The 27,777-nt window shown below is 47.2% G+C and overlaps 1 protein-coding gene across 1 annotated transcript in view; it reads left to right on the plus strand.

Annotated features, from left to right (window-relative positions):
• The window catches only part of P3H2 (prolyl 3-hydroxylase 2), a 69,162-nt gene extending 42,740 nt beyond the window's left edge, over nt 1–26,422 (plus strand). Inside the window, exons 2-15 of the mRNA XM_027647594.1 lie at nt 8,871–9,017; nt 9,974–10,163; nt 12,877–13,008; nt 14,160–14,302; nt 15,742–15,831; nt 16,316–16,356; nt 16,849–16,943; nt 19,755–19,882; nt 20,468–20,563; nt 20,659–20,809; nt 21,338–21,455; nt 21,933–22,008; nt 22,932–23,072; nt 24,107–26,422. Of these exons, the coding sequence (XP_027503395.1) occupies nt 8,871–9,017; nt 9,974–10,163; nt 12,877–13,008; nt 14,160–14,302; nt 15,742–15,831; nt 16,316–16,356; nt 16,849–16,943; nt 19,755–19,882; nt 20,468–20,563; nt 20,659–20,809; nt 21,338–21,455; nt 21,933–22,008; nt 22,932–23,072; nt 24,107–24,199 (1,641 nt within the window). The 3' untranslated portion in view covers nt 24,200–26,422. The remainder of the gene's footprint in view (nt 1–8,870; nt 9,018–9,973; nt 10,164–12,876; nt 13,009–14,159; nt 14,303–15,741; nt 15,832–16,315; nt 16,357–16,848; nt 16,944–19,754; nt 19,883–20,467; nt 20,564–20,658; nt 20,810–21,337; nt 21,456–21,932; nt 22,009–22,931; nt 23,073–24,106) is intronic.
• Nucleotides 26,423–27,777: the final 1,355 nt, after the last annotated feature.

A 27,777-nucleotide genomic window follows, 5' to 3' on the forward strand; every position in this document is an offset into this window, starting at 1 on the left:
CTTTCCAAAGATGACAGTTTTCTCCACACCTAAGGCATAAGCTCAGTTTGCTTCCCCATGGTGTCAGTCAGCTCCTCTCATGGTGAATAGAGCCCACTCTGATTTGAAGATCTTCTTTATTCTTTGCAAAATCTTTGCTGAACTGGGCTGGTGATCTGATCATTTATTTAATCAGGGCATCTTCAGTGCCCTAATGTCCCTCACCATCATGATGGTTTCCATGAATTCAGCAACTGTGAGTCATGATCCTTTGGTTTGTGACCTGAGCCCTCGAAAAGGTACTTCAGAAACATTGTGTCTGGAAAAAACATGGTAATTAAAACAATTTCCTTGAAGACTGTAAAGGGTTTTGGGTGAGGAGTTGATGAACAGAAATGCTATGAGTCTGTTTTCTCCTTGAAATGTATGGTTTGTGTGCTTCTCCCTTTGCTGCCCCATCATGGGTCAGAGCGGGGGGAGACAACCTCTTCCTCAGACAGCACAGTCCTGTTTGCAGCCCACCTTCAGGGCTGTGCACTCTGCTTTTCCAGCTGAACCTCTGGTGTTAATAAATTAAACTGACCATAGTCATTGTCTGAGTCAGTCAGTCAGTACCTTCTTCAACCTTCAAGAACCTTTCTGTTGTTTAAGGGACAGGCAGGGAGGCAGCCTTCCGGCTTGCACAGGGCTTAAGCAAAATTCTATTTACATCATAAAAGGGCTGCAAAAAAGGAGTATGGTTTATCACCAGGTCACTGTGGCTTTCAGTCTCCAGGATGGTCATGGAAAACCATGTGTCTTCTCAGAAGGGCGTATTCTAGGGACACACGTAGCTGTTTGGATGTTGTTGAGTAGCAGCAGACAAGTATATGCATATTCGCAGGAAACTTTGGCTCCCAAAGGGCATTCAGCAGCTCATCATGTCTGACTCTTCCAAGAGGTGCTGAGCTATTGCAAAACCGTAGAAAGTGAGGAAAGTTTCCGATTTTTTCTGCTTGTCTTGGATTTTTCTGTCGTGTTTTTGTTAAGTGTTTTAGTAATTATTTCTGTAGAGATACCAGTGTAGAGAGAGCTTGATTAGGAGTCTGACCCAGTTATCAATCAGTACAGTTTGACCAACTGCAATGTCCAAGTAGGCAGGATGCTAGAGAAAATTCACATCTGAACTGCAAAGCTGCAGCTTTAAGGGTCTCGGGGAGGAAAGATACATAAAAGCAGGAAAAATGCAGAATGTGGAAAACAGAATGTGTGGCGATTCTGTCCATTTTGGATCTAGTCTGACTTGCATTACTGCATTCTTGCAATCATTCTAGAGAAGTGGCATTGGTCCTTTCCCGGGACATGTACTGATATCCAGAAGTTTGCCATAATAAGCTGCTTTGCCTTACTCTTGTAGGCACATGGATGAGATCAGCCTGTCATGCACAGCCCTCAGGCAATCCACCATTGCTTATGTAGCACTTGTTAATCCGTTTCAGTCACAAGAGTGTAACTCTCACCCCATCACTGAGAGAGGAAGTTGTGTGTTGCGGTTTTAATGAATTCTTTGCTGATAGTAAGTCTTTTGATAGACACATGCTGCAGCATGCTTTGGCCTTCATCCTCTTTAGAATAAACACTGTTAAGTTTGTTACTGTGCTGATGACTTGGTGTTGTGGATCGTGCTTGTGTTTGGATCTTAGACGCTGTAAGACTCTCTGCAAAAGCACCTGTGATCCTTTCCCCATTCAATCTCTGTGCCATCACTTTGCTTCAGTTCTGTCATCACAGGTGAGTTTGTTTTGTTTCTGGCCCAAATCAAATATCTTTGGGTTCCTAAGGTTGTGGAGATGTAGAATATTGTTATGTTCCTGTGGCTTGTCTGCTGCTGGACAGAGTGCCCTGTCTGCTTCCTCCTGTGAGGCACACTTAAGTGATGCACCCCCCAGCCCTTTTAACTGCCTGCCAAGTTTGTTTTGTTCTGATTTTCCCCTAAAAGCATTCAATCAGTTTTAGCTTTGATCAGATTGAAGCATTCTAGCCTTGATCTTCCTTCTTCATGGGCAAAGGGCTCCCTCACTCCTTACCAGCGGGTTCAGAAAGAGTCACCTTTCTCCTCCCAGGTATTTCCACAACTCTTTGCAGAGACCACCTGACTCTCTGTCTATTATCAGTCAGTATATCAGATGAAAGCTCATTATTTGCCTAAGAGGGAGTGGCCTATGGGACTCTTGCTGGTGGTCCCTGAGGAGGGGATAGCCACATCCTGCTTGTTCCCAGCTGCTCAATTTCATTAGCTTAAAACGTCTGGGCTAATCTTTGATACTTTCCCAGGTGAGTGATGACTTGGGCTGCCACAGGGATGCTGTAACAACAGGAGAAAGGACAAGCATGAGAAAACTTCCTCTCTGGAAAGCCTGGCTGGTTTTATACCCTCCACCTTTTAGTATCAAGACTGCATGTTGCCATTAGCCTGTAAGTGTATTGCTTCTCCCATTCTACTCATCTCCAAGGGCCAAGAGTTAATTACCCGGCCAAGGAAAACTCTTGGTGTAGGAGCCTCATGGAATCTGCACAGATTCCTGAGGCTGAATACATCCCACCTTTTCAAGTGAAAATTATAAGGGAAGCTCTTACTGAGCTTTAAAATTATGCTGGCATCCTTAAAAATAGAGAGGAGGAGCTGGTCAGAGCCCATAATCTGAGGTGTTCTGCAACACTGACTGTGGCGTGGCCATCGTGTGTTGGCAGCATGGTGGTGTGTTTGAAGCTGGAGGGAAGGGGGCAACTGTCACTGCGAGCTGATAGGAGTGACTTTTTTTTGTACAGGGTGGTGTGCTGCAGTATGTGTATTGCCAGCTCCTGTCTGTGATCTCAGCTGTTATCTACAGGAATGAAGGGAAGAATCTCATCTACAAGGGGTTTCTTGTCTAAGCTTTAAAACCTCAGTTGTGGGGGTTTTTGTTTTTGCCAGGAGAGCCCACACTGCATATTATAGGGATTTTTTCCTTGTTGAAAATACTGTTTCACATACAACTTAGCTACCGAGTATGTTAGAACTCAGTGTCGACACAGGACAAAATCCGGCTCACAGTGTTTTTCACAGTCAGATCGAAGGTTCAGTAAACACAAACACATTTGCCACTGCTTGCTCTGCGGATAAATCCTGCAATTCTTCAGTGTGTTTGAGATTTATATGGGAAGGTCTTTCCCACTGTGAATTGATTTTGCTGTGAGTAATGGCCTGCTCCTTGTGCAGGATTTGTTACACAAGTGTACACTGAAGCATATAATTCACAGCCAGAAACGTGTGGAACTCTTCATTCTTATGTGCCTGGGAACAGTTTAAGAGGAGCATGTCAGAAGGAAGGAAGGGAGGATGTAAGGGTCAGTCTAATTTGCTTTCTCAATGCAAAATGGCTCTTTCAGACAGGATTATCCAGTCAGTCTGCTCTGCACAGACATATATACACTTATGTAAAATACTGCCAGCATGGCTCAAGTGAGAGATTTGTTAGGAAATATGATTTCTGTCTTGATTAATTGAAATAATTTTTTCTATGAAGAATGTTGAAGTGGTTTGTTCAGTTTGGTTTTAAATGTCCAAGTATCTTGTACTTTCTGGAGACTAATTCAATATCTAGTAAGCTCTTTTGACCATGTGCTTACCAATCCACACATGATTTTGGACTCAAAATTGCATGTTGGAATACCAAAAAACTCCAAACCCATCCTAAATTTCCTTTTTTATGAGAAATATTCCCTGTGCCAATTCTCCAAATTTGTTCTGTTTTGGATTTGGGTCTACCAGAATGATTGGTAGGCAGTGGCACACAGTGAGCTGGGGTGGTCCAAAGGAACTGTCCAAAGCACACTGTAGGTTGTGTTCATTTTGAAAATGAAAAAGACCTCTGCAAAGGTGCATGTGGAGCCTCCAGGAATGCATCATTACTACCCTTCATCACAGCAGTGTCAGGGATAGGAGTCAACCCTGTTTATCCGGAGTTGGAAGAAAAGAAACTAGAAAAGACTTTGGACAGCAGGGGATAGTGTGTTACTGAACTGCTTCACATCTTTGTCTCTTGGCACCTATTCCCTACACTTGACTAAGGTGCTTTCCTGTCATGTGTTTGCCTTGCTCTCTGATTTTAGTGCTTTTATGGGGTTGGTGGGTGCTGTGGTGTGCTGCAGACAGCTCAAGCATCATTCTATGAAGATGTGAACCCATCAGCAGAGGGAAAATTTCCTGATTAACTTCTCTGGAGAAGTTTTCCTTCTTATTTGCAATAATAGAACAGTTGAGACAAGGTCACATGCTATATATAGCCATCTCACTGCTGCTTGCTTCTACTCACCCAGGCAGTAAGCTCTGCACAGACACAACGAGATTAATCCTTCACGGCACTGAACCTTTTATTTCCCTTGTTGTCTGTGATTGCAGACTCCAGAGCCTCCCTACTCTGCAGAGCCCAGGGCACTAAGCCTTCAGTACAACACAGCAGCAGTGGAGCTATGGAAAAGTTTAGAAAAACATTATCTGTTCAGCAAAACAGGAGTTGTCTGGGAGGGTTGAGACTTTTTTTTTCTAGGTCAGCTGAATGGTTTGAAATTTTTCCTCACAAGCTCCATGCCAAGCTCATGCACTTAGCAATTAACTGAGGTTATGTGCAGGTAGGTCCAGTCCTGGTATGGCAAGAAACGCTGGGTATTTGAGGGATCTGACATATTTTCCAGTGTACAAACCTTACTTCTCTTCCCCTCTAAAAAAAAAAAATAATTTAATTCAAGCTATGTTTTATGTGCTGAAGGTACCTTAATATAGAAGCAGATTGGATTATGACAGTCTGATACAGAATATGTGACATCTGCAAATATCTGATATTATGTTCAATGCAATGGGAACTCATTATGAAAAATAGTCTGAGGTCTTGGTTGTATCATATCTGTGACCCCTTGTCTCAGGCAGTCAGAATCGATATTGCTTTGGCTTCATTCTCTCTTAAATCTTCTGACTTTTGTATCTCTTTTGTCCTTGTTTTTGCCATGAAAACCTCAGGGTGAGCTGGGAGCAGCTGAATACTTGTAGTTGTTCTGGCTACAACTGCTTCCCCCATAAGTTGCAGTATGTCAATGTTCAGTGTAAGCAAAGTGGTGGTGGTAGGGCAACCCGTGCCCTGGCTGCACAAGCAGACTGTAAAGATGTGTGATGCTCATCTCACAAACCTGGCATGCTGCCTGTTCCACTTTGTTATCCCCAATGCCAAGCACCAGAGAGCAAACTTTAAGGACTGCAAGTTTTGGGTCACTGTAGCTAAAACCACGGTGCTGCTGTGTGTCCTGTCTCTTGGGAAAGGGGCCAGGAGTTTATGGAAGCTTGCTGAGCATCTGGCATGAGAGGGGCTTTGGTCAGGATTTGTCATCTGTAAATAGTGAGAGCAAGTGTGAATTCAGAGCAGGTCCCTCCACGTTTAGCTGAGCCAGTCTGAGCTGTTTCAGGTGGGCCTTAGGGATGAGGAGAATTCTCTGTATTTCTTTCTGAGGGACACAGCAGACAAAGTGATGGTAAAATCAAAAGCAAGTTATACGTGTTCCAATGAGACAGTTTATTTTTTAAGCATGGCAGGCTGGTGACAGTGGCATTACAGGTACAAATTAGACTGCTCAGGATGGAGTTTACTGGCTTAAACATAACTTAACAGGTACTAGAACTATTAAGGGTCTGTTAACATTGTGTTATGTGATTCATCATGCAGCCCAGGAAGGCTCCATAAGGCATTTTGTCAATGGTTATCAGTGAGAATTGAGATCAATTGTCTAATAATGCTCAAGATATTCACTCAATGTCCTTTCTCCAGCCTGTGTTTGTTCCTGTGTAATGCTCTGGTTAAAGCAGCCTTCCTAATCCAAGCCACCTCTGCAGGCTGGAAGTCACAGTCCCACTGAAGTCCAGGCCAGCACTGTCCCAGATGGGAATGAAAGTGAGCTTTTCCAATTTGCTAAAATTCTTTCATCCAAAACTCTGCTGCTTAAAATATTTTTCCTATTTTTCTGTGAAATGAACCACTCCTAGCATCTCAGTGAGGAAAATAAATATTTTCCAGCATCAGAACCCAGAAGCACTTACATGTGTTTTCCCCTTCTCAGTTCTAGCTGTTGGCACATTAAGATCAAAATGGACAGGGCAGGGTGGTCCTGGGGCTCTCTCAGTGCTGGTGTTCTGATTTCATGTGTCTTCTCTGGCTGAAATACACAGGGTTTGGTGCAAAACTGCAGTGATAGTCCAGCAATCTCATTCCAGTGGGGTGAGCAAGTAGACCTTAGAACACATACTGAGGTTGTGAGTCTACAGTGTCATTTTTAACTTGTGATTTTCATTGAGCAATGGTTTGTACAAAGATCAAAATCGCCTTGCATTACGTGCTTGCACATGATTATGGCCCCCAAGTTACTTGCCATCCAAATAAACAAAATCAGTACTCTGTGGGGGAAATGCTATTATTTTTATTGTTACTCATTTAAAATAATGGAAAATCAGGCACAAAAAAAAAAAATAAAAATGTTTTTTTCCAATGGCTGCACAGTGAGATTGTGACAGGGCCAGGAACTGAGTCCAGGTGTCCTCAGTCCCAGCCCAGACCTTTAAACACCAAAATATCCTGCTCCTTGTGAATTCAGAGTGCTTTGGCAAAAGTTTCCCCAGAGTGTTTCATTACTAATGTCAGTGCTAGACTCTGAATGTGTCTTACCAGTTAGGAATTTGCCTTTATATACAGTCAACCACTTAAAAACTCCCCCAAACTTAGCAGCTGTTGGCTTCTTTGTGTTACTTGAGTGTTTCTAAGGCAAATATGGGACATGATAAATTGAAAAGCATTGAGTTGAAATGTTCTGCTTTGAGTCCACTTAGCAAATGCCAAAAGTCATCTCTGCTGTGCAGAGCCAGCAGGACTAGACACAGTGTGAGCCTTGTTTGAAAGGGATTTTCTGTTGTCTAGAAATCAGGCTCTTCCTCTCTCACAGGGGTAGATGTTATCCAGAAGAACTAAGCTCGTCTTGGAATCTGTGACAGGTTTTGACAGCTTCCTGAAAAGGAGATGGAAGGAAAGGAAGAAAGAACCTCCCACAACAGACTGTTGCAGGTTGTCTCTCAAGGGACCACTTCCCTTGCTGAGGTGCATTCAACCCCTTTAAAGTCTGCACAGACAGGGTGTTGTTTGTGAATAGAAATTTGTGGTGTGTTGTGGAGGAATGCAGTTCTACTGAGCAGCTCAAACAGTGGCTTCTTTAGAGGCCTCTGGAACAGGTCAACAGCTCACATGTCTCCAACCAACTTCTTGCTCCATCTCAACTCTCTTTAGTTACCAGCTGCAGAGACAGTCCCACATACACTCAGCAGGACCTGAAAATTCCCATTGTGAGATGCTCTGGTCAGTCCTTTATCCTACATCCAATGATGTCCAGCTTCAGTGAACTTTTCCAGAGTGGGGTTGTGTTGAGATGAGCTTTTTCGGGATGGAGTGCATGTTTCTGAGTGGGAATGCCTCTTTTTAAAAAAAATAAATAAATTCTATACTTGAAGAGGTTTTGATTTTTTTTGTGCTGTCTTGGATAAAAATTTCTTACAGTAATTTTTTTCGCCTGCTGGAAAGCCAAGGGGTTATTGTGGAGAGTGATGTCCTTTGGAAAAGTCCAAATGGAACTGGAATAGATGTTGTTTTTGCAGTAAAAGCTGGCTTCCCTGCATATGCTGTCAGTACAGAGATAATCCTTAAAAACTTCTGAAGTTTACACAAGGCAAATTTTTTGCATTTCTGTGGGCACTGCAGCACAGCTGTGCTTTACTGTGCAGAGGGCAGGTCTGGGGAGTGGACTGGGGTGCCATCTGACCAGGGCTTTCATCTTCCTTTTGGAGATACTCATGTGTGCTTCTTTGGCCAGCTCTGCCCTGGAGCTTCTCTGCCCTGCTCCAGGCCCAGGATAACAGGGTGTGAAGCTCATTCTTCACTGCAGGTCTCTGTTCAAGAGGAATACTTGGACACAGCCTAGCAAGGGCCAGCATTAGCCTGGTCCTGGCTGACAAGCTTGGATGAGCCTGGTCAGACTGCAGACATATCCAGGGGACCTGACTGCAGGTTGCTAGTTCTCAGGGGTGTTGGCTTTCTTTCAGGAGCAAGTGCATTAGTGACTTCTTTCTTGCTAGGTCATACAGATGTTTCACCTGAACATCTATTCTGCTCCCCATACTCCCAGCAGCTGCTGTGGATGTGTTTAGCACTAGCATTTCTATTTGTTTATGAGGCCTTCTCCAGGGTGAAACTAATGTCTGATCTCAGTTCTAAATGCCTAAATCCGAAGTAACTTGATTTACCAAAATAAGCTCCTCTTTATACCCCTGCCTCTATCAGCAGAGTCTGGCCTTTTGCAGCTATACACAGCTGAGCTTAATAAATGGTCCCAAGTCCCCATTTCCAAGCAGAAGCCTTTAGCCTGGACATAGCTCAGCCTCCAAGGCTTGTAGAGAGAATCATCTCAGCATCTATTTTCCCCTCCTCTCTGTCTCATATGTCATGAGAGCATCTTTCCATCTGGGGCTGTGGAGGAGGTTGGAGTAGCTGAGTTAAGAGGATGTGCTGCTGGAATATGGGTTGGATCCCAACACCAACAGACCGTGTTGCTGTGACCTGTATGGCTCTCAAGAGCTCCAGTTCTTCCCATTTCACTTGCACTGGTCTCTCACTTCAGCTGTTTTCTTTAGCCTCTGTGTTTGTGTTTTCCTTGGTTGTCTCATCATTTCCCAATCCAGTGGTGACAAAAGGGTGTCAGAGATACAAGTGTCAGAGGATGCAGCATAAACTGCTGTGTTCACTTTCCTACATCATCAACCTCACTTAGTCTTTCTTACCTTGTTACAGCTGAACAAGCTGGAGGAGGCAGCAAATGCAGCTCACACCTTCTTCATGGCAAACCCTGAGCACATGGAGATACAGCAGGACATCGAGAACTACAAGACCACGGCAGGGAAGGTCAGCTTGGTTGACCGGGAGGCCAGGCAGCACATGGTGAGTCTGAGCTAAAGAGGTGCGCAGGTTAAGTATCAGGCAGTCTGGAGAGCAGAGATTTAGGAGGCCAAGAGAGGATCATCTACGAATGGGGAGACTTTTGCTGAGGTCTGTATTAATGGACAAACAATACAGCAAAGCAAACTCTCCCTTGCAGCATTTTCCTAAGCAGACAAACCAGCTCCTGCCTTTTCAAGGCGCTCTTCTCTTTGTTTGATCATCACCAGCCTGGTCCCTCTCTTCAGTCAAGTCTGGGGTCACTCATGGCTGTGAAGATGCACCAGCAGACAGCTTTGATGGATGCCTCCATGGGCACAGATAGACAGATCTTGGATCCTGTGTGTTTCTTTTGACCTGGGTTCTGCCACCTGGGCAGGGTACACGCACATGAGTGGCTGTGCTGGTGAGGGTATAGGGTGACAGGCAGGAGAGCGTCAGCTTTTTCCATCTCTCCAAAGCAAAAGCCCAAGACAAATGCCACGGCCACGCCCAACTTCCTGATTTCACAAGACTCAAGGAAGCAGGAGTGGCTGGCTGGTGTAATTAATAGAGGTGCTCATTAGGAGCCATTCTAAGAAAGATCTTCCTAGGTCAGGACCTATCTTTTCCCTTGGCATTCAGTGTTTTTGTTTGGTAGGAGGGTAAAAACAAAGAAAATGAATGTTTTTTCATATAATGTACAATCTAGCAGTGACATTGATGATTCCCTAAGTGTGGAGGAGTTCAGAAGAGCATTTAGGCAGGTTTTTGAGGTTCCAGTGGTCCAAAAGTCCATTGATGGCTTAGAAATGGCTTGGTACAACCAGTTGCATCTGGTAGGTCTCTGAGGAGATTGTTCTGTCCCTGCCCACTTGTACCTTCTTTTGAGAAGCATCTGCAGTTGGCAAGGGCAGGGTGCTGTGGCCCAGGCAGCATAGCCAGCTCATGGTCTTGTGTTCTGCCTGCCTACTCTGCAGGAGGACTACAGTGCTGGAGTGAGGCACTACGACAGGGAGGAGTACGAGCTGGCCATTGAATTTCTGGAGCGCGCGTTGAAAGGGTACTACACCGAGGATGAAGATTGTCAGATCATGTGCGAGGGGCCACAGAGATTTGAGGAGCATGAGCACCTGGATTATAAGGCTGGTCTCTACGAAGCTATTGCAGGTGAGATCTTTTTGCATTTTTAGCGTTCTCGCCCTTGGCCCTGAAATATTTTTAATTACCGAGTTTGGACCTTTGGCTGGATTCGGTGAAGTGTCTTCCCTTTCATCACTGCTGCGTGTGAGTAACACTGCAGGAGGCACTTAGAAGTCCAGAAAGTGCAAACTCAGAGAGCAGGGAACTAGGACATCTAGTTTCGGTCCTGAATAGAAACTCAACTAGAAGAATTGCATTTCCAGATGTGTGGAGCATTTGCAGCTTTCTGTAAGAGCAGGAAATGTAGGTGCTTTATCATAAACTCCTTCCGTTTCCCCCTGTACACAGGCTCACACACCTTCCTGGAATCTAGGCATTGCTGGCCTCTGTTTATGTTTTCTGTTTTCGAGAGCATATGAAGAGAGCAGCAGAGTTCTCTTGGCCATGCTCCAGATGGCCAGGAAAGTTGCCAAAAAGGCTCGTAACATAGATCTTCTCCCCATCCAAAAGGATGGATTTGTCATTAGTGGAGGCCCACCTAATTATGATCTTGACTGAAATCTCCGGAAAGAATTGAATGTTGCTATGTAATCTTCATATTTGCATGCGTGGCTCTGAGCCAGAGGGAATTAAAACAGTTCATTCTCAGTAGAAATGAGATTACATTTAATTAGTCATAAGGGAAGGAAGAGCAATACATTAAGGTTTGTTTGGTGACAGAAATCGTATTTATCTGCTTATGGTCTTGGAGTTGCATCAAGCTCTGGAGTCTCGCTTCTTGTGTGGAAAGTACTTCACTCAGATGCAGACTGTTTTTTGGGTTTGCATAATTCTGTTTGTGTCGAGACAGAAAATTTAATTGAAACAACCAAGATGAGAAACCACTAGCATACCGGATGGGGAGCTGCCTTTGTTGGGTTTGTTTATCCATGCAAAAAATAGAAGAAGTGTTGTAAGGGCTGACTTGGAACTAACGTAACTGTCAGCTGATCATGCCTGCTTTTAGAGCATGACCAGGGCAACAGGGGCCACATCAAGAAAGCAACCTTCACTGGCAAAGAAAACCCACCTTCCTTCTCACTGAAACCTGCTGCTCTTCAGACAGGTTTTGGTCTCTGATAAGTTGTTCCTGTGCAAGTTCAGTGCAGCCCCAGTGAGCAGAGATGTTTCTGTGCTGGCCCCCCTGAAGCACAGACATGGTCATGATGTGGTGGTCCTTAACCCAGAACATCACTGGGGAGTGAGAAGAAACCAGATGATCCTTGCAAGTACTGTGGATTTAACAGATATGCCTGGGTAAACAAACTCCAGGACCATTCAGGTACCCAAAGAAACAGGGAATTCAGGGCACACAGAGGGAAATAAGATTTGTAATGTGACTGCTTTTCTGTAGGGAACTAAGTGGTTCCTTACAGGATAAATGCAGAGTTCACTCCTGGGTGCCAGGCACTCAGGCCCGGATGTTTCAACTGGGAGTGGGAACGCTATGCACCAAAAAAAGAGTTGAGGTTTCTTCAAAAGTCGTTTCTCTTTTCAATGCCAAACTGATTTGCTGTGCTGCTGCTTGAGGTTGAAACGCTCTCACCTCTCCCCCCACCCCAGGGGCAGATACATTTCAGAGAATTGATTCCAGTCTATATAGCCTGCACTTTGACAGTACCAAGAAAAAGCAGTGCTTCTCAGTGATAGATTGATTATTTCAGGTTTAAATTACAACAATATTATTTATGTCATTTTCCCTTCTTGCTTTTCTTAACGTAATACCCTGGATGTGTATGCTAAGTCAGATAAGTACTCAGACTACCTGTCCAGAGCAAATGGGGACTGTTTCCACTTGATTTCATTGCAAATTCCTCAGGCTGTTCTTTTGGCAGCCCTGAGAAATGCTTTGGTAGCTGAGCACATGGTTGTTTTCAAGCCTGTGTTTGTTCCTTAAGGTTTTTAATGGTGCATGGAGACAGAGCAAGCAAAGTAGATTTGTAAGTACATTGCAGCAAAGACTCCAAACTAGAATCAGATGTCAGTGTTTGCTTTGAAATTGTACAGCTGGTACAACGCCTATATTGTGAATTCCCACCAATTAAGAAACTTTGGTAATGGCAGATGTTTACCATGTGCTTGTCATTCCCTGGGAGATAGCTCATCTTTGAGAAGCAGTAAACGTGGGGATTTCTGCTGCTCGTACTTGCACCTCAGACCATTCAGACTGGAGGTGCAGGTGCCTTGAGAATCTGCAGCAACCCCTCATAGCTAAACCTCCCCATGCCCTCAGGAGCTTTCTTGCTGCTGAAAGGAGAGGATTAAAGATGAGCTGAAGAAAAGGAGTCTGGAGATGGATTTCATTTGGCAGCACGTATTGCCAGCTTGTCTTCACACTTCCACTTGCTTTATGGGTGTCCTCACCTTTTGTTTGGTTGTTGGGGTTGAAGAGGTACTTGCCACCTGCACGTCCCTGCACCCTGCAGCAGCTCCCAGTACACAAAAGAGGTGCTCAGGCTCCCTCTAGAGTTGACAGAAGGAGGAAGGCGTTTCTAAAGAGTGGCAAAATTGTGACTGCAGCTCTCCATTGTCTTTGGGAAGAAGCCTAAGCTCTTTCTCTAGGTGCACAATCACCTGCTGGACCAGAGCAGCATGAGCTGCATGTCCTTCAGTGGGGGAGTTTTAACTTCTGTCTGTCCTTGTCTCAGCACCATCACCGTCCCTCTCAGCTCAGACCATCTTCCCCCTCTTTTCTTGGCAGATCACTACATGCAAGTCCTGGCCTGCAAGCACGACTGTGTCCGAGAACTCGCCACACGTTCGGGCCGGATCTCACCCATCGAAAATTTCCTTCCCCTCCATTACGACTACTTGCAGTTTGCCTATTACAGAGGTAAAGGCTGTTGTATTGTTCCTCATAGTGCTCGTTGAGTTTTGTTCATTTTGTACAAGTTTGAATTATTTCATATGTAAGTAAGGCTATTCCCCCCTGATGTCTGTGCTACAGTGATGCAGTGGCATGGTCTGAAAGAGTTGGGAAGCAAAGGACATTGGACATTGTCTCTTCAAAAGTCAGGTTGACTGAAATGCAATCAAGTAGTTTTATAAAGGTGTTTTAGATCATCAGTCAGGTTTCAAAAGCTCAGACTTTAGATTCAACATTACTATTTTTTAAATAAATCATGCTTTTTTAGGGTCCTTTCATTTGCCTTTTGACATTAAAGTTTTAGGGATTTATGTTTCACATTTTCTGAAATGAACTGATAGGGTTTTTTTTCCTAAGTTAATATATAACAGATATATGAGTTACACCAAGCTTATCCCAAGATGCCAATTTTTGCCAATTGCCAAGTATTTTAAGATTCCTAGTAAAGTTGCAGGAGTTGGCAGCATGGCAAAATGTCGGGAGTTGGCAGTGCTATAAAATACTGCCAGTCGTGTGGTTCTGTGTGCTGTTTTATTGTGTTCTGTTACTTGAAAGAAAATGTAGGCAGACTTCTGCTCTCTCAGGCTTGTGCTAAGAGCCTCTTTCCTGAAAAAGGGAAGAATGCGTGAGGGTCAGAATTGCTACTCAAACATAAAAGGTTCTTCATTCATCAAGACAGTGGGAAGAAAGCAGGAGGAGTCAGCAGTTCGTGTGTGGTGTACAGGCTTTTTAATTCCCCTGCCCAGTTAGAGGTTTAATGTGGTGGATAAAACCCCCCATAGGAGGCAGTTTGATGCCAGACAGCATCCACATCCTGCCCATCCAGTTGGATCCAATTTGGATACCATCTGATCTGTGCGTGAGGGCAGAGAAGTCTTGTCTTTGTGCCTCACTTTCCTGGCTGGTGAAATGGAGTGGTTAAGACAAGGCTGCATCAAAAGAGTCCTGTAGAGTGCTGGGCTGCCCCTTCAGCTGGTGGGGAGCTCAGGCTGTGCCCTCCCTCCCTGCAGACTGCCCTCCTCGGCTCTGCCCCGCTGTGCTCTGTGTGAGCCCCCGGCAGTGCCAGTAGGGCTGTGCCCCTCTCTTCCCCCCCTGACTACTGTTGTATTGCCTCCCAGTTGGTGACTATGTAAAAGCCCTGGAGTGTGCCAAATCCTACCTCCTCTTCCACCCTGATGATGAAGATGTCCTGGAGAACGCAGGTTATTACGAGGGTCTCTTGGAGGGTGCAATGGATCCAGACACCATCAAACCCAGAAAGGTGAGAGTGAGTGACAGCTAAGAGCTCTTCATGGGAGGCTTTAACAAAAGCATCAGTTGAAAATAAAAGCAGCTTGGCAGCTTAGCCACAGTGGGACCACTTTGAAAACAGAAGTGGAAGTGCTGGGCTCGCTGGTTATGCTAATTGCAAGGGTGCAAGTCCAGAGTAACTGGTGCAGGGGAGAAGCTGGTGGGCAGGATCTTCTGTAAATGGGGACTTCAGCTTAGCAAAGGCCAAGCAAGAGCAGGGAGAGTGATGAGCAAGTACCTCAACAATGTAAATCCTCATCTTGTCCAGTGCTCCAGAGGAGACATGGAGGAGGAATGCAGTGAAGCACTGAGCAAAGGGCAACCTCTGTTAAGAGAGGACTGAGAAATATTTTCCCAAGGGGAGGCTGGGATGCCAGTGTTACTCTCAAGTCACTCAGCTTGGAGTTCAGGGCTCAGCCTGTTCTGTGGGGAGTAGCTTTGCTATCACAGGATTAGGCTGGGGTCAAAAAACCAAACAGTGTGTGTTGTTACCCAGCAGGACAGGCTTCCTCTCCGATCCAGGCAGCCTTTATCTGTGGCCATGTGGCTGCCTTTCTCACGATGCAGAAGTTCTTCCCATACCATCACAGCCCTTCTGAGGCTCATTTCCCTTGCACCATAAGTAGAGGGGAGGCAGGAATTATTTTTTCCATTCTCTCGGGTATTCTTTGATTTCCAGGCAAATCAAGGTTAATTTGGTAAAATGCTAAAAAAGAAAAGGGAAATGACAAAAAAGGAAAACAAGAATAATTATTGTTTTTCCTCACAAAATAAATCAAGGAAAAAAACATTGACAAAAATTTAATTATTTCCAGTAATTTGAATTTTTCTGTTAAAAAAATGTGATTTTTGCTTTGCAAAGTCATTTTCTAGGACAAACCCCAATGTTTTATTTACAAATTTTTCATTCAAAATAAAGCCCTCTGATGGACAATTTCCAGCTGGCTGTGCTTTGTGGTCCTCATCCAAGCGCCCTGAGTGTATTCCAGGCTGTGCTGCTGTAACCCACCCGCAGCCAGGCTCTGGGCTCTGCATTGCACAAGGGGAGCCAAGGCACCGCCCAGCCGGGGTCCCTGCCCCACCAGCCTGAATCTGACCCTCTTCTGCAGCTGGGGCTTCTCTGGCCAGCCTTGTGCCCAGATATTTGGATGTTCTCCAAGGTGCTCAGCACTCTCTGCCAGCTATGGGCATGTATTTTGGGGATTCAGACTTCTCAAATGAGTTGCTGAATATCCCTTCTGTAATGTACTGAGCAGCTCAGCCCTGTGCCCGGGGTTACTCCAAGCATCCCTTACCCCACAGGAGTCTGCAGTGTGGCATGAAAACCAAACCCCTCTAAAGCAGAGGTGCATTGTCTGTGTCTTGTGAAAGCTGCATGTGCAACTACTCCCCTTTTCCTTTTCTTTTCAGGAAGCAAAAACACTCCTGCAGCGCCATAAGCTGGAGTCACACCTCTTGCAGGTGGCTGCGGCCGGCCTTGGATACGCCTACACAGAGCCGGTAATGCCTGGGTGTTCTGTGACCAGGACCTTTGGGAGTTCACAGCTACAGGACCAGCTTCCCCTCTCCTCTCTCCTATAAAGCCAGTCCTGTTTAGAGACTCAGAAGCTGGGTCTTGGCTTGGTTTGTTCCCTGTGGGAAAATGGTGATGGCAAAGCAAGAGTGGCAGCTGTTCTGGGGTGAGAGATGCAGATGCAGCTTAGTCCAGCTGCCATGGTGTCTGGCTGAGTCTCAGTCACTGCCATGGTGATGGGTTGAGACAGAGAAAGCTGGGCAAGTTGAACTCCCTGTGAACTCATCTTACTGTGTCAGTTCGGTTTGGGGTTACATTTTCGATCTGGTTACCTCAATCTATTGCCCAAAGTTATATGGGGTGGATCCAGAGAGGCTGGCTGATGTTCCTGGGTGCAAGGTAAAGCAGGTAGCTCCCTGGCTTTAGCTGGAGCATTAAGTTAAGAAGCTCAACCTCTCTCTTTTCCCACAGAACTACTGGAACAGGTATGGAGCCCGCCAGGATGAGCACAGGTGAGCCACCACCCGCCCTGGCTGAGCCCATGGCTTCACCATTCCACACAGCAGGGTGAAAGGGAAGTGCCTATGGATGGGGTACCAGCCTGCCACTCAGGGGGTCCTGCCCATCCACCCCAGCACACCATCATGGTTGAATTAGGGCCTTTTGCCCCTTACCATGGCAAAGATTCCCACAAGGACCTTATTTTTAGCTGAGTGCCTCAAAACTAGCAATGATCTAGAGGCAACTTGATTGTTGGGGCAAGTGGTGCTGTTCAGGTTTGTTGGTGTCTGTGCTTTGCTGGTGGAAACTGTTCCTATTACCAGAAAAGCAGTTTACCACGGGACAGACTCAGGGCTTCAACTTGTATAGTTGTGACATTTGTACAAAGCACTGATTTGCCTGTTTTTTTCATATGTTAGTTTGCAAAGGTGCAAAAGTGTAAGTCCAAGAACTGGAGACCTGTGGCCAAAGTCATGATGTTCCTCTTTTCTCTTGCTCCTCAGTGTCCCATCAAGTATCAGCAGTGAACCAGAGGATGGGCCTCGGCTGTCCCTGGCAAAGAAACCCATGCCAAAGCCAGATCGAGAGTTGAAGGAGGGTAAGTCTGATGACCAAAATCAGGAGATTTTTTCCTATTGCTGCAGACTGCAGACTGCAAAGGCTGGCTGCTGAGCAACAAGGGCCATTCTTCTTTAAGGGGGCTGAATTTTTGTTTGAGAGACAGAAAAGTCTTCAATGCTGCCACAGTATTTCTGGGTTTGTGGATCCCACTAGCACTGCTCTGCCCTTGACTTGCTTTTCCCACCTGCTGAGCTGTTCAGTACAGAGCCCTGAGATGTGAAGGTGGGAGGCTGGGTCTTCCTCACCATGGGGAAAGTGGCAAGTAGTCTTGCCTCAAGATACTTATAAGATAAACATGTTCCCTATTGTCAAGGCTGCAGAAGGATGGATTCTGGAAGTAACAGTCCTAATGCTGTGCAAAATATGCTGGATCACACCATGTTAGCAACCATTTCTCTTTGCAGACTGGTTTATGATTTCATGTCTTCGCTTACATCAAGTCACTTGTTTTTAAGCCTGTTGGCAGACATTCAACTGATTTCAGCACATTTTCAGCAACCACAGAAAATACCATAACATCTTCTACTAAAGACAAGATTTTTTTCCCCATAACAATTTTGAATAACAATATTGTAGCCAAGCACCAAAGCAGGCTTCTTACTGCAAAACAGTGGGGTCTCAAGCCAAGAGGTGTCTCGTGTCTCCAGTGAGCCAGCTACACAGCAGCAGGCAATTAAACCTCCCTGTAATGCAATAGATGGTTTTGCTTTTTTGGGAATTTCACAGCTTTCCCCAGCAGTCTCCAGCTGCTCAGTGTTGTGTTCAGGGTATTGTTATCCCTTCTCTAGCCGTCCATAAAGTAGGTGAATACCACAGGAGGATCCCAAACAGCTTGCATAAGTCAAGAGCTGGTTGAATTATATTTGTTGACCTGGTTGCCCTCTATAACCAAGTAATTTCAGAGTGCTTCTTTCTGTTTTTTCTTCTGTGTTTTTATTCTGATTTACTTGCAGAATGTTTTTGTTTACAAAGAGAACTGAAACCATTCAAAAAGAAAATGGGATTTTTGTCCATCCAGCTGCTGCCTTTCTCTGTTGTCTTTTTTCTTTCTCTCTTTTCACTTGGAAAAAGAATAGGCCAAAAGAGAAAAGTCCATTTTAATTTTGTACTCTTCTGTACTTCTTTCCTTCCCCCCTTCCTCCTTTCTGCCAATTCCTTCACTCCCAAAAGTCAAAAAAAATTCCTCAGTTTCTTTGGGGTGTTTTTCACAGAACACAGGCACAGGAAACAGGTCTCTCTCTGTTAGTCCTTAGAGGGAGTTGGGGGCAGTGAAGGCAGGCAGGAGTGTGCTGCTGGTATGGGACAAGATGTTCATGGCACAGGACCACCTCTCCTAGTTTCCTGTGAGAAACAGAAGAAATGGTGGAAGTGGTCAGTGACGCCTTCCATCCCTCATGTGCCTATGGCTGGGGAAGAGCAACATCTGAGCTGGAAAACTCAGGCCTGAGTTGGAGTGTGTGTGCCAGGAGTTTGGATTTGAGAGTCCTGTTTCTGATCCAGCTGCATTTGCAATAAATGTTATTATCAAGCAATAAGATCAGCACAGTGAACATCAGAATGGTCCCATCTTCTCCATTTTCAAGAAACCTAACTCTTCAGAAATAAACTGGGATAGTGGCAGGGCTCTGTGGGAGTTATGTGTCCTCCATAGGCCAAGGAGACCTTCCAAAAACACAATGTGCCTCAATAGACAGGAAAAGTAGAGATTATAAAAGCAGTGTCATAGAGAAGTTTCTTTGTACCAAGTGGTGAGAGAGGAGCTCCTTGGCTCTGTTTCCTCTATTTCATTGCCCCTCTTTGACAATGCATAATTTTCCTCACAGCTTAGGTGCATTTCACCTTCCTCCTGGAGAAAAATCTGGTTTAGGCTTTTGTTGTTACCATTTATTTCATTTTCTCTCTTTGAGGAGATGCAGAGAAGAAGCTTCAGAAAATTTAGAGGTAATTTAGAGGCTTTGCCCTGGTTTTTTGATCAGTAAAATTTGATGGGGATTGAGCAAAACCTCTGGTAAAAAGCTAATCTCTCTCTTCTCCTTGCCCGTTTGCTCAGCATGTGGTGAGGCTTAGTTGCCCCATACCAGATGGGAGCTCAGCAGTGTGAAAGCCGAGCCACTGCTATATTCCCATTCCAGGGATGTTACCTGGACCCCCAAAATGCAGCCAAGCCATTGGCAGGCAGAAGGAGGCACCTCGGAGGCAGGATGTGAGGGATGGCAGGGTCAGACAGGGCAGCTCCTTTCCCTCAGTGGAGGATTGTCCTCAGACTCCTCTGGCTCACCCACTGCCAGCCCCCTTCTTGGAGGAGAGCAAGCTCAGCATTTGTGAGGCTTTCTGTGTGTGTAAATGACAAAAAACCCACTGATGACAATTGCAGAGAGTGGCTTTGCATGCCAAGCCAGCAAGATCCACACAGCTCGAGTCCAATGGAAACTTATGGCCTCTGATGATTTTGGCAACTGGGCAGGAAGGCCAGGTTAGCCACTGTCCACCTCTCTCCTTGTGTCCCATCAGGTTCTGGCGTTTTCAGGCTGTGGTCCCTGTGTTTGCAAGGCAGCTGACGAGGAGGTGGAAAATGCTGATGTTCTTGCAGCAAATTGATTTCATCTCTGAGTGTTCCCATTGCTTCTGTTTCTTTTGTTGCTGATGGGACGCCAAACTCTTGCTGTGAAGCTGTGAAGCTCTTTCCCTGGCTGCGCACCTGAGTCACTTCAGCTGGCCCTCAGTCACGGTACAAGATGTCAACAAGGCCAGGGCATGTTCAGCAGGGTTGTTTTGTGTCTCTCATCAGGGGGCCCACTTCTCTACAACGATGTGAAGTTTGTCTACAACTCACAGCAGCTGAATGGCACCCAGCGAGTGCTCCTGGACAACGTCATCTCAGAGGAGCAGTGCCGGGAGCTGCACAGGGTGGCCAGTGTGAGTTGGCAATGCCCCTGGGGGGACATGGCTGCCACCTGGGCTGAGTGCCTGATGCTCTCCCCAGCATCAGGTTTGTGATAGCTGAATGTGTGACCAGCCCTTGGAGAGGTTCTGGGTTCATACCTCGCTCTTGAGTGTTGCAACTGATGCCAGGATGCCTGTGAAGAGCAGGCAGATACTTATCCCCATAGCACACCCATAAGTGCAGCACAGGAGCTGCTGCTCCATCTCAGGCTGTTCCTAGAAACATGCTGCAAGACGGAGCCTGTGTAGAAAGAGCTCATTGCCCCATGTTTCACACAGTCCCAGAGGATGCTCATCCACAAGTCTGGTTGAGCCTTCTCATTCACCATTAACTGAGTCTGGGAAGGGACTGAGGGTGCCTGAATGTCTCCAGTCAGGAGTGGGTGGCTGATATCCATCATCCATGTTCATAGAGAGCTTCAGCACCTTCCCACCAGACTCATCTGTCCCTGTGAATGCAACCCTGAGGAATTTGGGGAAGAGGGTGCCAGGTGCTTCTACTGCAGCTCCCCCTCTCCTGATGAACCAGTTGACCAGCTGTGTATTCATGCCTTTCAGGGGATCATGTTGGCTGGAGATGGTTACAGGGGCAAAACCTCCCCCCACACCCCAAATGAGAGATTTGAAGGAGCCACCGTCCTCAAAGCCCTCAAGGTAGAGCTCCCTCCTCCTCCTCCTCTTCCTCTCCCATGTCGTCCCTCCCAGTGGGCACATGACACTGACCTCTGTTGCCCCTTCTCCTTGCCCAGTATGGCTACGAGGGCCGCGTCCCACTGAAGAGTGCCCGGCTCTTCTACGACATCAGTGAGAAGGCTCGCAGGATCGTCCAGTCCTACTTCATGCTGAACTCCACCCTCTACTTCTCCTACACACACCTGGTGTGCCGCACCGCCCTCTCCGGTAAGGGCTCGAGAGGCCAGGGGCAGGGCAAGGCAGGGCTGGGGGAAGGGAGGGGTTTAGCCTGATTTATGAGTGGGGGTCCCAGGCCTGAGATTAACTGTGCTTTGCATGATGGTTGAACTGGTGGCCAAGGGTTGGACAAAGTCACCATCCCCACAACAGCAAAGGGTGGGCACTGCTGTCCCAAAGATGCTAATTTCTGGGATGTCTCTTGGTTTTCATGTCTGCAGCTCTTCCTGTTTTCTCCTCCCTCTTCTCTTGCCTCCTCTTGCTGTCCCTTCTCCTCTCCACCCCATGCACAGTTCTCCATTTCGCTTCCCTGCAGTAAGGAACAAGCAGAGCTGTGCAGATCTGAGTCCTCAGATGTTGCCTTTTCTCCCCAGCCTTTGCTTTTCTCCTCTCATCTGTGAACACCACCCGGAGTGGGGACGGGGCAGGCTCCCACCCCATGATGGACCTCACAGAGCATGGCATTTCCATCTCATCCACCCTTTCCCCTTCCCCCTTCCTCCACATGGTCCTGCCTAGGCCAGCAGGAGAGAAGGAATGACCTGAGCCACCCCATCCATGCTGACAACTGCCTTTTGGACCCTGAAGCCAATGAGTGCTGGAAGGAGCCTCCTGCCTACACCTTTCGGGATTACAGGTAAGAAGGAAGGGAGATCTGCACCCAGGAACCCTCCCCAAGTCATGGCATCTTGCTTCACAAGATTAAAGCTGGTACATCCCAGCCATGGTAGAAGTGAGATCCAGCAGGTAGTTTATGGTGCCAGAAAGCATTGTGACTAAGCTTGATGCCATGGTTTACTTATAATTTAGGGTTGGGGGGATATTTTAGGGTTGGGGGATCCCAACTGTGGCCCACAGGACTGTGTGTCTGTCAGATGTTTTTGGTGCAAAACAGGAGGGTGAGAGCTGGTGGGATCCAGGGGATGTTTTGAGAATTGCTCCCTACCCAAGGAGAGTTCTGCTGGTTCTCAGCTGTGTCCCTGAAATCAGAGCAGCTTGGGTGACCCCCACACATGTCTTGATGGAGCAATGTGGGATCTGTCCTGGAGGCGGGGGTCAGCCTTGAGCCCTCCCCACTGCTCCTGTCACAGGGGTTTCCTGCTTCCTCCCCCAGTGCCCTCTTGTACATGAACGCGGATTTTGAAGGTGGCGAGTTCATTTTCACCGAGATGGACGCCAAAACCGTGACGGTAAGGGGGTGCTGTGGACCAAATGCTGCTCTGAGGCAGCCCGTGCTCAGGGGCTCTGAGCTTCCCCAGGCAGCCCGTGGCTCCTACCTTGCAAACAGCCCATAAAAAATCATGTTGGCAGAAGTGCACAGATCTTCTGTTCACTTTCTAGGGGTTTTCTGTGCCAAGCAGGAAACCTACAGATCAGGGGTTCTCATCATCCCAGCGCAGGCAGAGGGATGGCTGGTAGTCATCCCTGCTTGGAGGACTGCTGAGCTTCCACCCCATCTTGTGGCCAAACATGAAGTGGTGCTTCCATATAGATGCAGTGCCTGGCTCTGGTCTCTTGTGCTACAGTGGGTCACAATGGTGGACATAAAACCCTAAGAGGGATGTGGCTCAGGCACAAGCCCTCACCTCTGGGTGGAACCATTGGGAAGCTGGGCACCCCCTTTGTTGTTGGACAGAGGTCTGGGCACCATGCTGGTGCTCTGGAGTTTGGTAGGTGCTAGAGGGTAGATTGTGTTTACCTAAGTGCCTGAGGGTTGATTTGGTTGGCACTTCTGCCCCTGAGGTTCTGCAGGATACCTCCTGTGGACTCTGCAGAGAGAAGAAAGAGGCATTGCACAGCTGTGCCAGGCTTAGCCTGAACCCCCCTGGAGTTATGCCATGGCCCCATTCTGCTCTAGGTGGTCACCTGTAGGCTTTGCAAGGACTCCATGTCCTTTCTGCTTGATGTCTGCACAGCGTGACTAAGCTTGACACCTCCCTATTTACCCCACGCATTTTTTTCAACCATGCCCAGAGCTCTACATGTCCTCCAGAGGAGCTCACCAGGTCCTGGGGCGACACAGAGAGATGCCCAGTAAGGTCCCAGGCCCTGGACCATGGCGAGCCCAGCCATGTGCTCTCCTTGCTACCCTGGTTTTGCCTGTTTCCCACAGGCCTCCATCAAGCCCAAGTGCGGGCGAATGATCAGCTTCTCGTCGGGCGGCGAGAACCCCCACGGGGTGAAGGCAGTCACCAAAGGCCAGAGATGCGCTGTGGCTCTCTGGTTCACCTTGGACCCTCTCTACAGAGAGCTGGTGAGTCCTTCCATCATGATTTGAGGGGGAGTAGGGGGGTACCTACCATCCCACAGGAACCAGGACCATCTTATTCTCCAGTCCCAGCACATCTGTTTTCCCCTCACTACACCCCCACAGTAGCATTCCCACCATATGAGCTGCTATCCCTGGGACTGTTTTTTCCTGCCAGTCATGCTCCTGGGCACCCATTACCCTGTGTGGTGCTGGCTGGGGTGCTTAGTGAGGTGTGGAAGGGCTCCGTGCAGGGCTGGGCTGGCCATTTCTGACACCTAGTGGTAATAGCCTGATGGTTGGGGAACTCCTCCAGAGCCATCCACAGCTCAGTGGTGTGTCGCTGCTGCTAAGTCCTCAAAGACATTTTGTCAACCTGAAGTCTGTGAGTCTGGGAACCCAAGATGCCTTGGAAAATCTGGGCTGTGATGCCTTTCACCAGGCACCCTCCAGATTCTGTTTTAAAAGGCTGATGTACCAGCCCCTACCTCCCTTTGGTATCAATTCTGGTCTACAAGAATGAAAGATACAAGACCAAGCAAAACTAAATGCAGGGAGAGTGCAAAACCCTGGTGCCTCTGCCTTGTGATGCAGGTGGGCTGTGAGGTTTTGGGAAAAGCTTATTTTCAGTCATGTACTTTAATGTCTCTCAGCTTTTTTGTGCTAGTGGTAAATCCACTGTGCTTGTTGCCTGTATGGTAGGAGATCAGCCCTGCCCAGGGGGCTTGAAATCATGCTGAGGGGACAGGAGGAGGGTATGCTGTGGCAGTGGCTGCCAGTGGAGTGTGATGGGAAACTGCAGTACATCAGCTCTGCCCCAGCTACTGCAGTCCTGAAGGGAGGACGGAATTAGGTATTGAGATGGAAAAGGATTTGATTAATTTTGCCGAGCAAATTCCCAGCTCAGATTCCCCATCCTCTCAATACACTGCTGTGAAATCCTTGCTGTGTGTCCTCCCAGCAGGCTGAGCCACACTGAATTAGCTGAGAGCAGGCACTGAAGCTCTGCTGTTACCATTTCTCCCCTTCCACTCTTGCAGGAGCGAATCCAGGCAGACGAAGTGATCGCGATGTTGGACCAGGAGCATCTAGGACCCAGTGAAATGAACATAAACCCAAAGGATGAGCTATGAACTAGGCCAAAGACTTTTTCTATTAAATATTTATTTAATATTGTTAATCTTATTAGAACCCTTCTATTTTTGTACAGAGACACTGTATAAATTAACAGGTTAATATGATTGTGGAGTTTCAAGAGTGCCTCTTCTGTGTTTAGCACAGCTTTTGCTGGGACCCTCATCCCTGTGCCAGCATGTCCTGGCGGGGCTGACTCTGCCTTCAGCCTTTCCTGTTCTCCTCTAGCACTTCTCAGGACTCATTCAGGCCCAGTGTACCCCCTTGGAGGACCTATTTTTTGTTCTTCCTCAACCAAAAATAGCTGCTTCTCTTTAGCATCTGCTAGAGAAATGTCTCAGGTATGCTAATGGACCAGCCTTCCTGCTCCTGCTAAGTGCTGGCGGAAGACCTGGGCAGTGCTGCTTTGTGAAAACTGGAGCACGAATCAGTAATGGCTGTTCTTCACCATTTGAAATATGCTTTTTGGGGGGAAAAACAAAGGAAGACCCAAGTCCTAGCAAAATGCATATACCTTGGTAGCCATGCAAAGCTGGTGTTTGGGCATTAATTCTGAGCAGACCTTCCAGAAATCAGCTGCTGAGCAGGAGCATGAGCTGTGCACAGGGATGAAGGGATGTGATTTGCAGTTGATTCTGGTGAAAAAGGGTCTGTCACTCATGTTCAGTCCCTTCTCTTGGGAAGGCTAATGGCCTGGGAAGCATGAAGGAAGCTGCTTCACACTGCATCCTTTGAGCTGCCAGCCCAGTCTGCTGCTGGTAAACCCCAAAGTTCATAGTAAACCCCATAATTTCCAGGTCCGTGTTGGAAAGCAGCTGAAAGGCTTAGGAAGTTACAGTGCCGTGGTGTTGGTTGATCATGATGCAGCTCTGTACTCTGGATGTCCTGCCTGCATCCTCCCATCCTGACGGTGCAGAAGCAGCAGATGTCCATGGTGTGGTAGCATCTATTTGCTCAGAGTAGTTCTGAGAGGGTGTTGCAATGAAAGCACTTGTCGCCTATCCAGATTTACTAGGCAAGTAACTACTGCTAAGCCAGTAAATCATCCCTCTCCAACCGTTATATTTACTCCTGTGTGTGGGATCAGAGCGGCCTCTATCTCAATCAGAACAAGCATTGAGTCACAGAATTGCCCATGTCCCAGACATAGGGACAGCTTTTATTTTGATCCAACAGCTGCTTCTGGTGCTACTTCCTAAAAGGAAGGTTGCAGCAATCTTTACTGCTGAATTTACTGCAAGAATTCAATGTCTCCAGAAAACATTGCAGGGATCTTTGCTGGAGTTCTCATCCTTGAGCAACTTTGCTCAGCTCCCTGCTGCATTGGCACTTTCTCAGTTCTTTTCTGCTTCCCTCTGCCAGCTTTGACATTCCCAGAACTTAAAATCTGCAATAGAGAATTGTCTTTTCTCTTTGCTCCTGCAGCTTGTGCCTATTCAAGCCTTCCAGGCTCAGAAGCACGCTCTTCCCATCCATTCTCAGGCTGCAAGGCTGTAGACAAGATGGTCCTTCTGTAGAGACCTCCTTAAAAGCTGGTCCTGGGCGAGACAAAGGGGAGCTCAGTGCATCTGGAAAAACAAATGCCCAGACTATGAAGAGGGCACCATTACCACCTAGAAAATGCTGGAAGAGTCATTTGCTGCACCTCCTCTGATGCTGAATCTGCAGAGGACAAAGTTCTGTGTGTTTCTGAGTCACCAGCATGGTTTGTTTCTTTGAGATTATCTCTCTTCATCATAGACTGTTGAAAAGATTGATCATGTTGGCTCCTCAAAGAACTGCCCACAGATCTCTGCCTTCAGAGACCCTTCCCTGCTAAAGAGCCTCTTCTGTAAATGCCTAACCCCCTCCCCCTTTTCAAAATAGCCAGAGGAGAAGCTGGGGGGAGGAAGGGGAGGGCAGCTGTCAGTTTGGAGAGCTGACACCCGTTTTGTTGTCCCTCCATCTGCACTATGCTAATTGCATCCAAGGCTTGACTCCTACATGCTGCACCTTCTGTGTGGGTCTGTGCTGCCATCCCCCAACAACCACATCTGCCCAAGTGCATCCTGCAGAGCTGCCCCCTCATTGCAGCCCCAGCCCTCCCAGGGCTCCAGGGATCCCACCAGCTGGTCTTCCTGTGAGGAGATGGGGGGGCTGGCACTGGTCGTGGTTGGTTTGCTGCTGTGGTGGTTAGCCAGAGCTGTGTCTAAATCCAGAGGAAATAAACTAAACACATCTGGGCCTGTCTTTGTCTTTCTTTAGTCAGTTAGTAGAAGGAGAGACTGGGGAATTTGGGGTCTGCCTCATGATGTTACCTGTCCCTTTGGGGTTTCCTGCCCCAGACCTTAGAGCACCCCTCACCCCTCCCATGCTGGAGGAGTGTCAGAAACACCAGTGTGGACAGGATTAAATGTGTATGTGCTTTTGGCTGCCTGTCCATCTCCATTGCTCTGTATCCAGCTGTGCAGTAACTTTCATACCACTGACATGCTTCAGGCAGTTTGGTGAGAGGGAAGAGGGAGTTGCAGCCCCTGTGCTCTGCTGGGGTGTACGGAGCAAGACAGACACTTTGGGTGAAACGCCCTTGGTGCAGAAGTGTGGAGCAGCCTCAGAAGGATGCAACATTTTGGGACTCAATTGCAAACAATTTCCCAAGACGGGAGAAGGCTGCCTGGGCCATGCTGCTCACCACACTGCTCTGCTGATGGGACCTGCTGGTGGCCTGTGCCAGGCTGAAGCCAGGAAACAGCAATGTGGTGAGTCAAAGGCACTTTTACAGTTTGTTTGTTTGTTTCAGCTCTCTGCTTTGGCAATGTCTAGCTCAGAAGTGGATTTGTATTTCTGCTGCAACAGCAGAGATGGGTGCCAGGTTTATTGGCACGCTGTTTATTGGCTCACAGGAGCAAGTCCCAGAGCTCTTTGAGACACACAGCAAAATACAATGTAGGTTTTTGGGTCTCTTTTTTATCCAAGTGGGAGGTTGTCACCAGGGTGGCTCGGCCTCTGAGAAATGAATCTCAGTGTTGAGATTTGATGTAGGGTCCTGGCATGTGCTAGAGCTGTCAGGGTCACATTCAGAGTGCCTGCAGGGCACCTGTATCCTTCGAAAAAGAAAACTGAGAACAATACTGAATGTATAACACTCCTCCTTGGTCAAATATGCCCCAGGGACAACCTGATGCAGTTACATTTTTGCTTCCTGCTACATTGATTCACGTTGTTATTCCTCTCTTGCCCTGCCAGTCTGATAACTGCTGCTTCCCAAAGCACAAGGACTAAGCAGCTCCCCAGGGAGGCAGTGTCTGTAGTCACACCACTGAGCACAAAGCTGATGTGCATTTCAGAGCACACTTGGCTCCCAGGCCAGCTCTGAGCTCCTCTGGCCAAGGCTTGGCCACCAAAGAGAGGCACAACCCATTTAGGTGTTGGCCATTTGTTACACATTTCCCAGTTCTATCACCAGCAATAGGAGCCGTTTGGAGAAGGAGATGGTTGAACCATGCCTTAGTTCCTTGTTCACTCTGCCATGCCCTTCCTAATAATAATACATGTAGAGTGGGATTAGCAGGGTTGATTTATGACAGTCAACGAGAAA

The sequence above is a fragment of the Corapipo altera genome, unplaced genomic scaffold (genome assembly GCF_003945725.1).
Source record: "Corapipo altera isolate COAL_440 unplaced genomic scaffold, ASM394572v1 113, whole genome shotgun sequence".
Classification (NCBI taxonomy): domain Eukaryota; kingdom Metazoa; phylum Chordata; class Aves; order Passeriformes; family Pipridae; genus Corapipo; species Corapipo altera.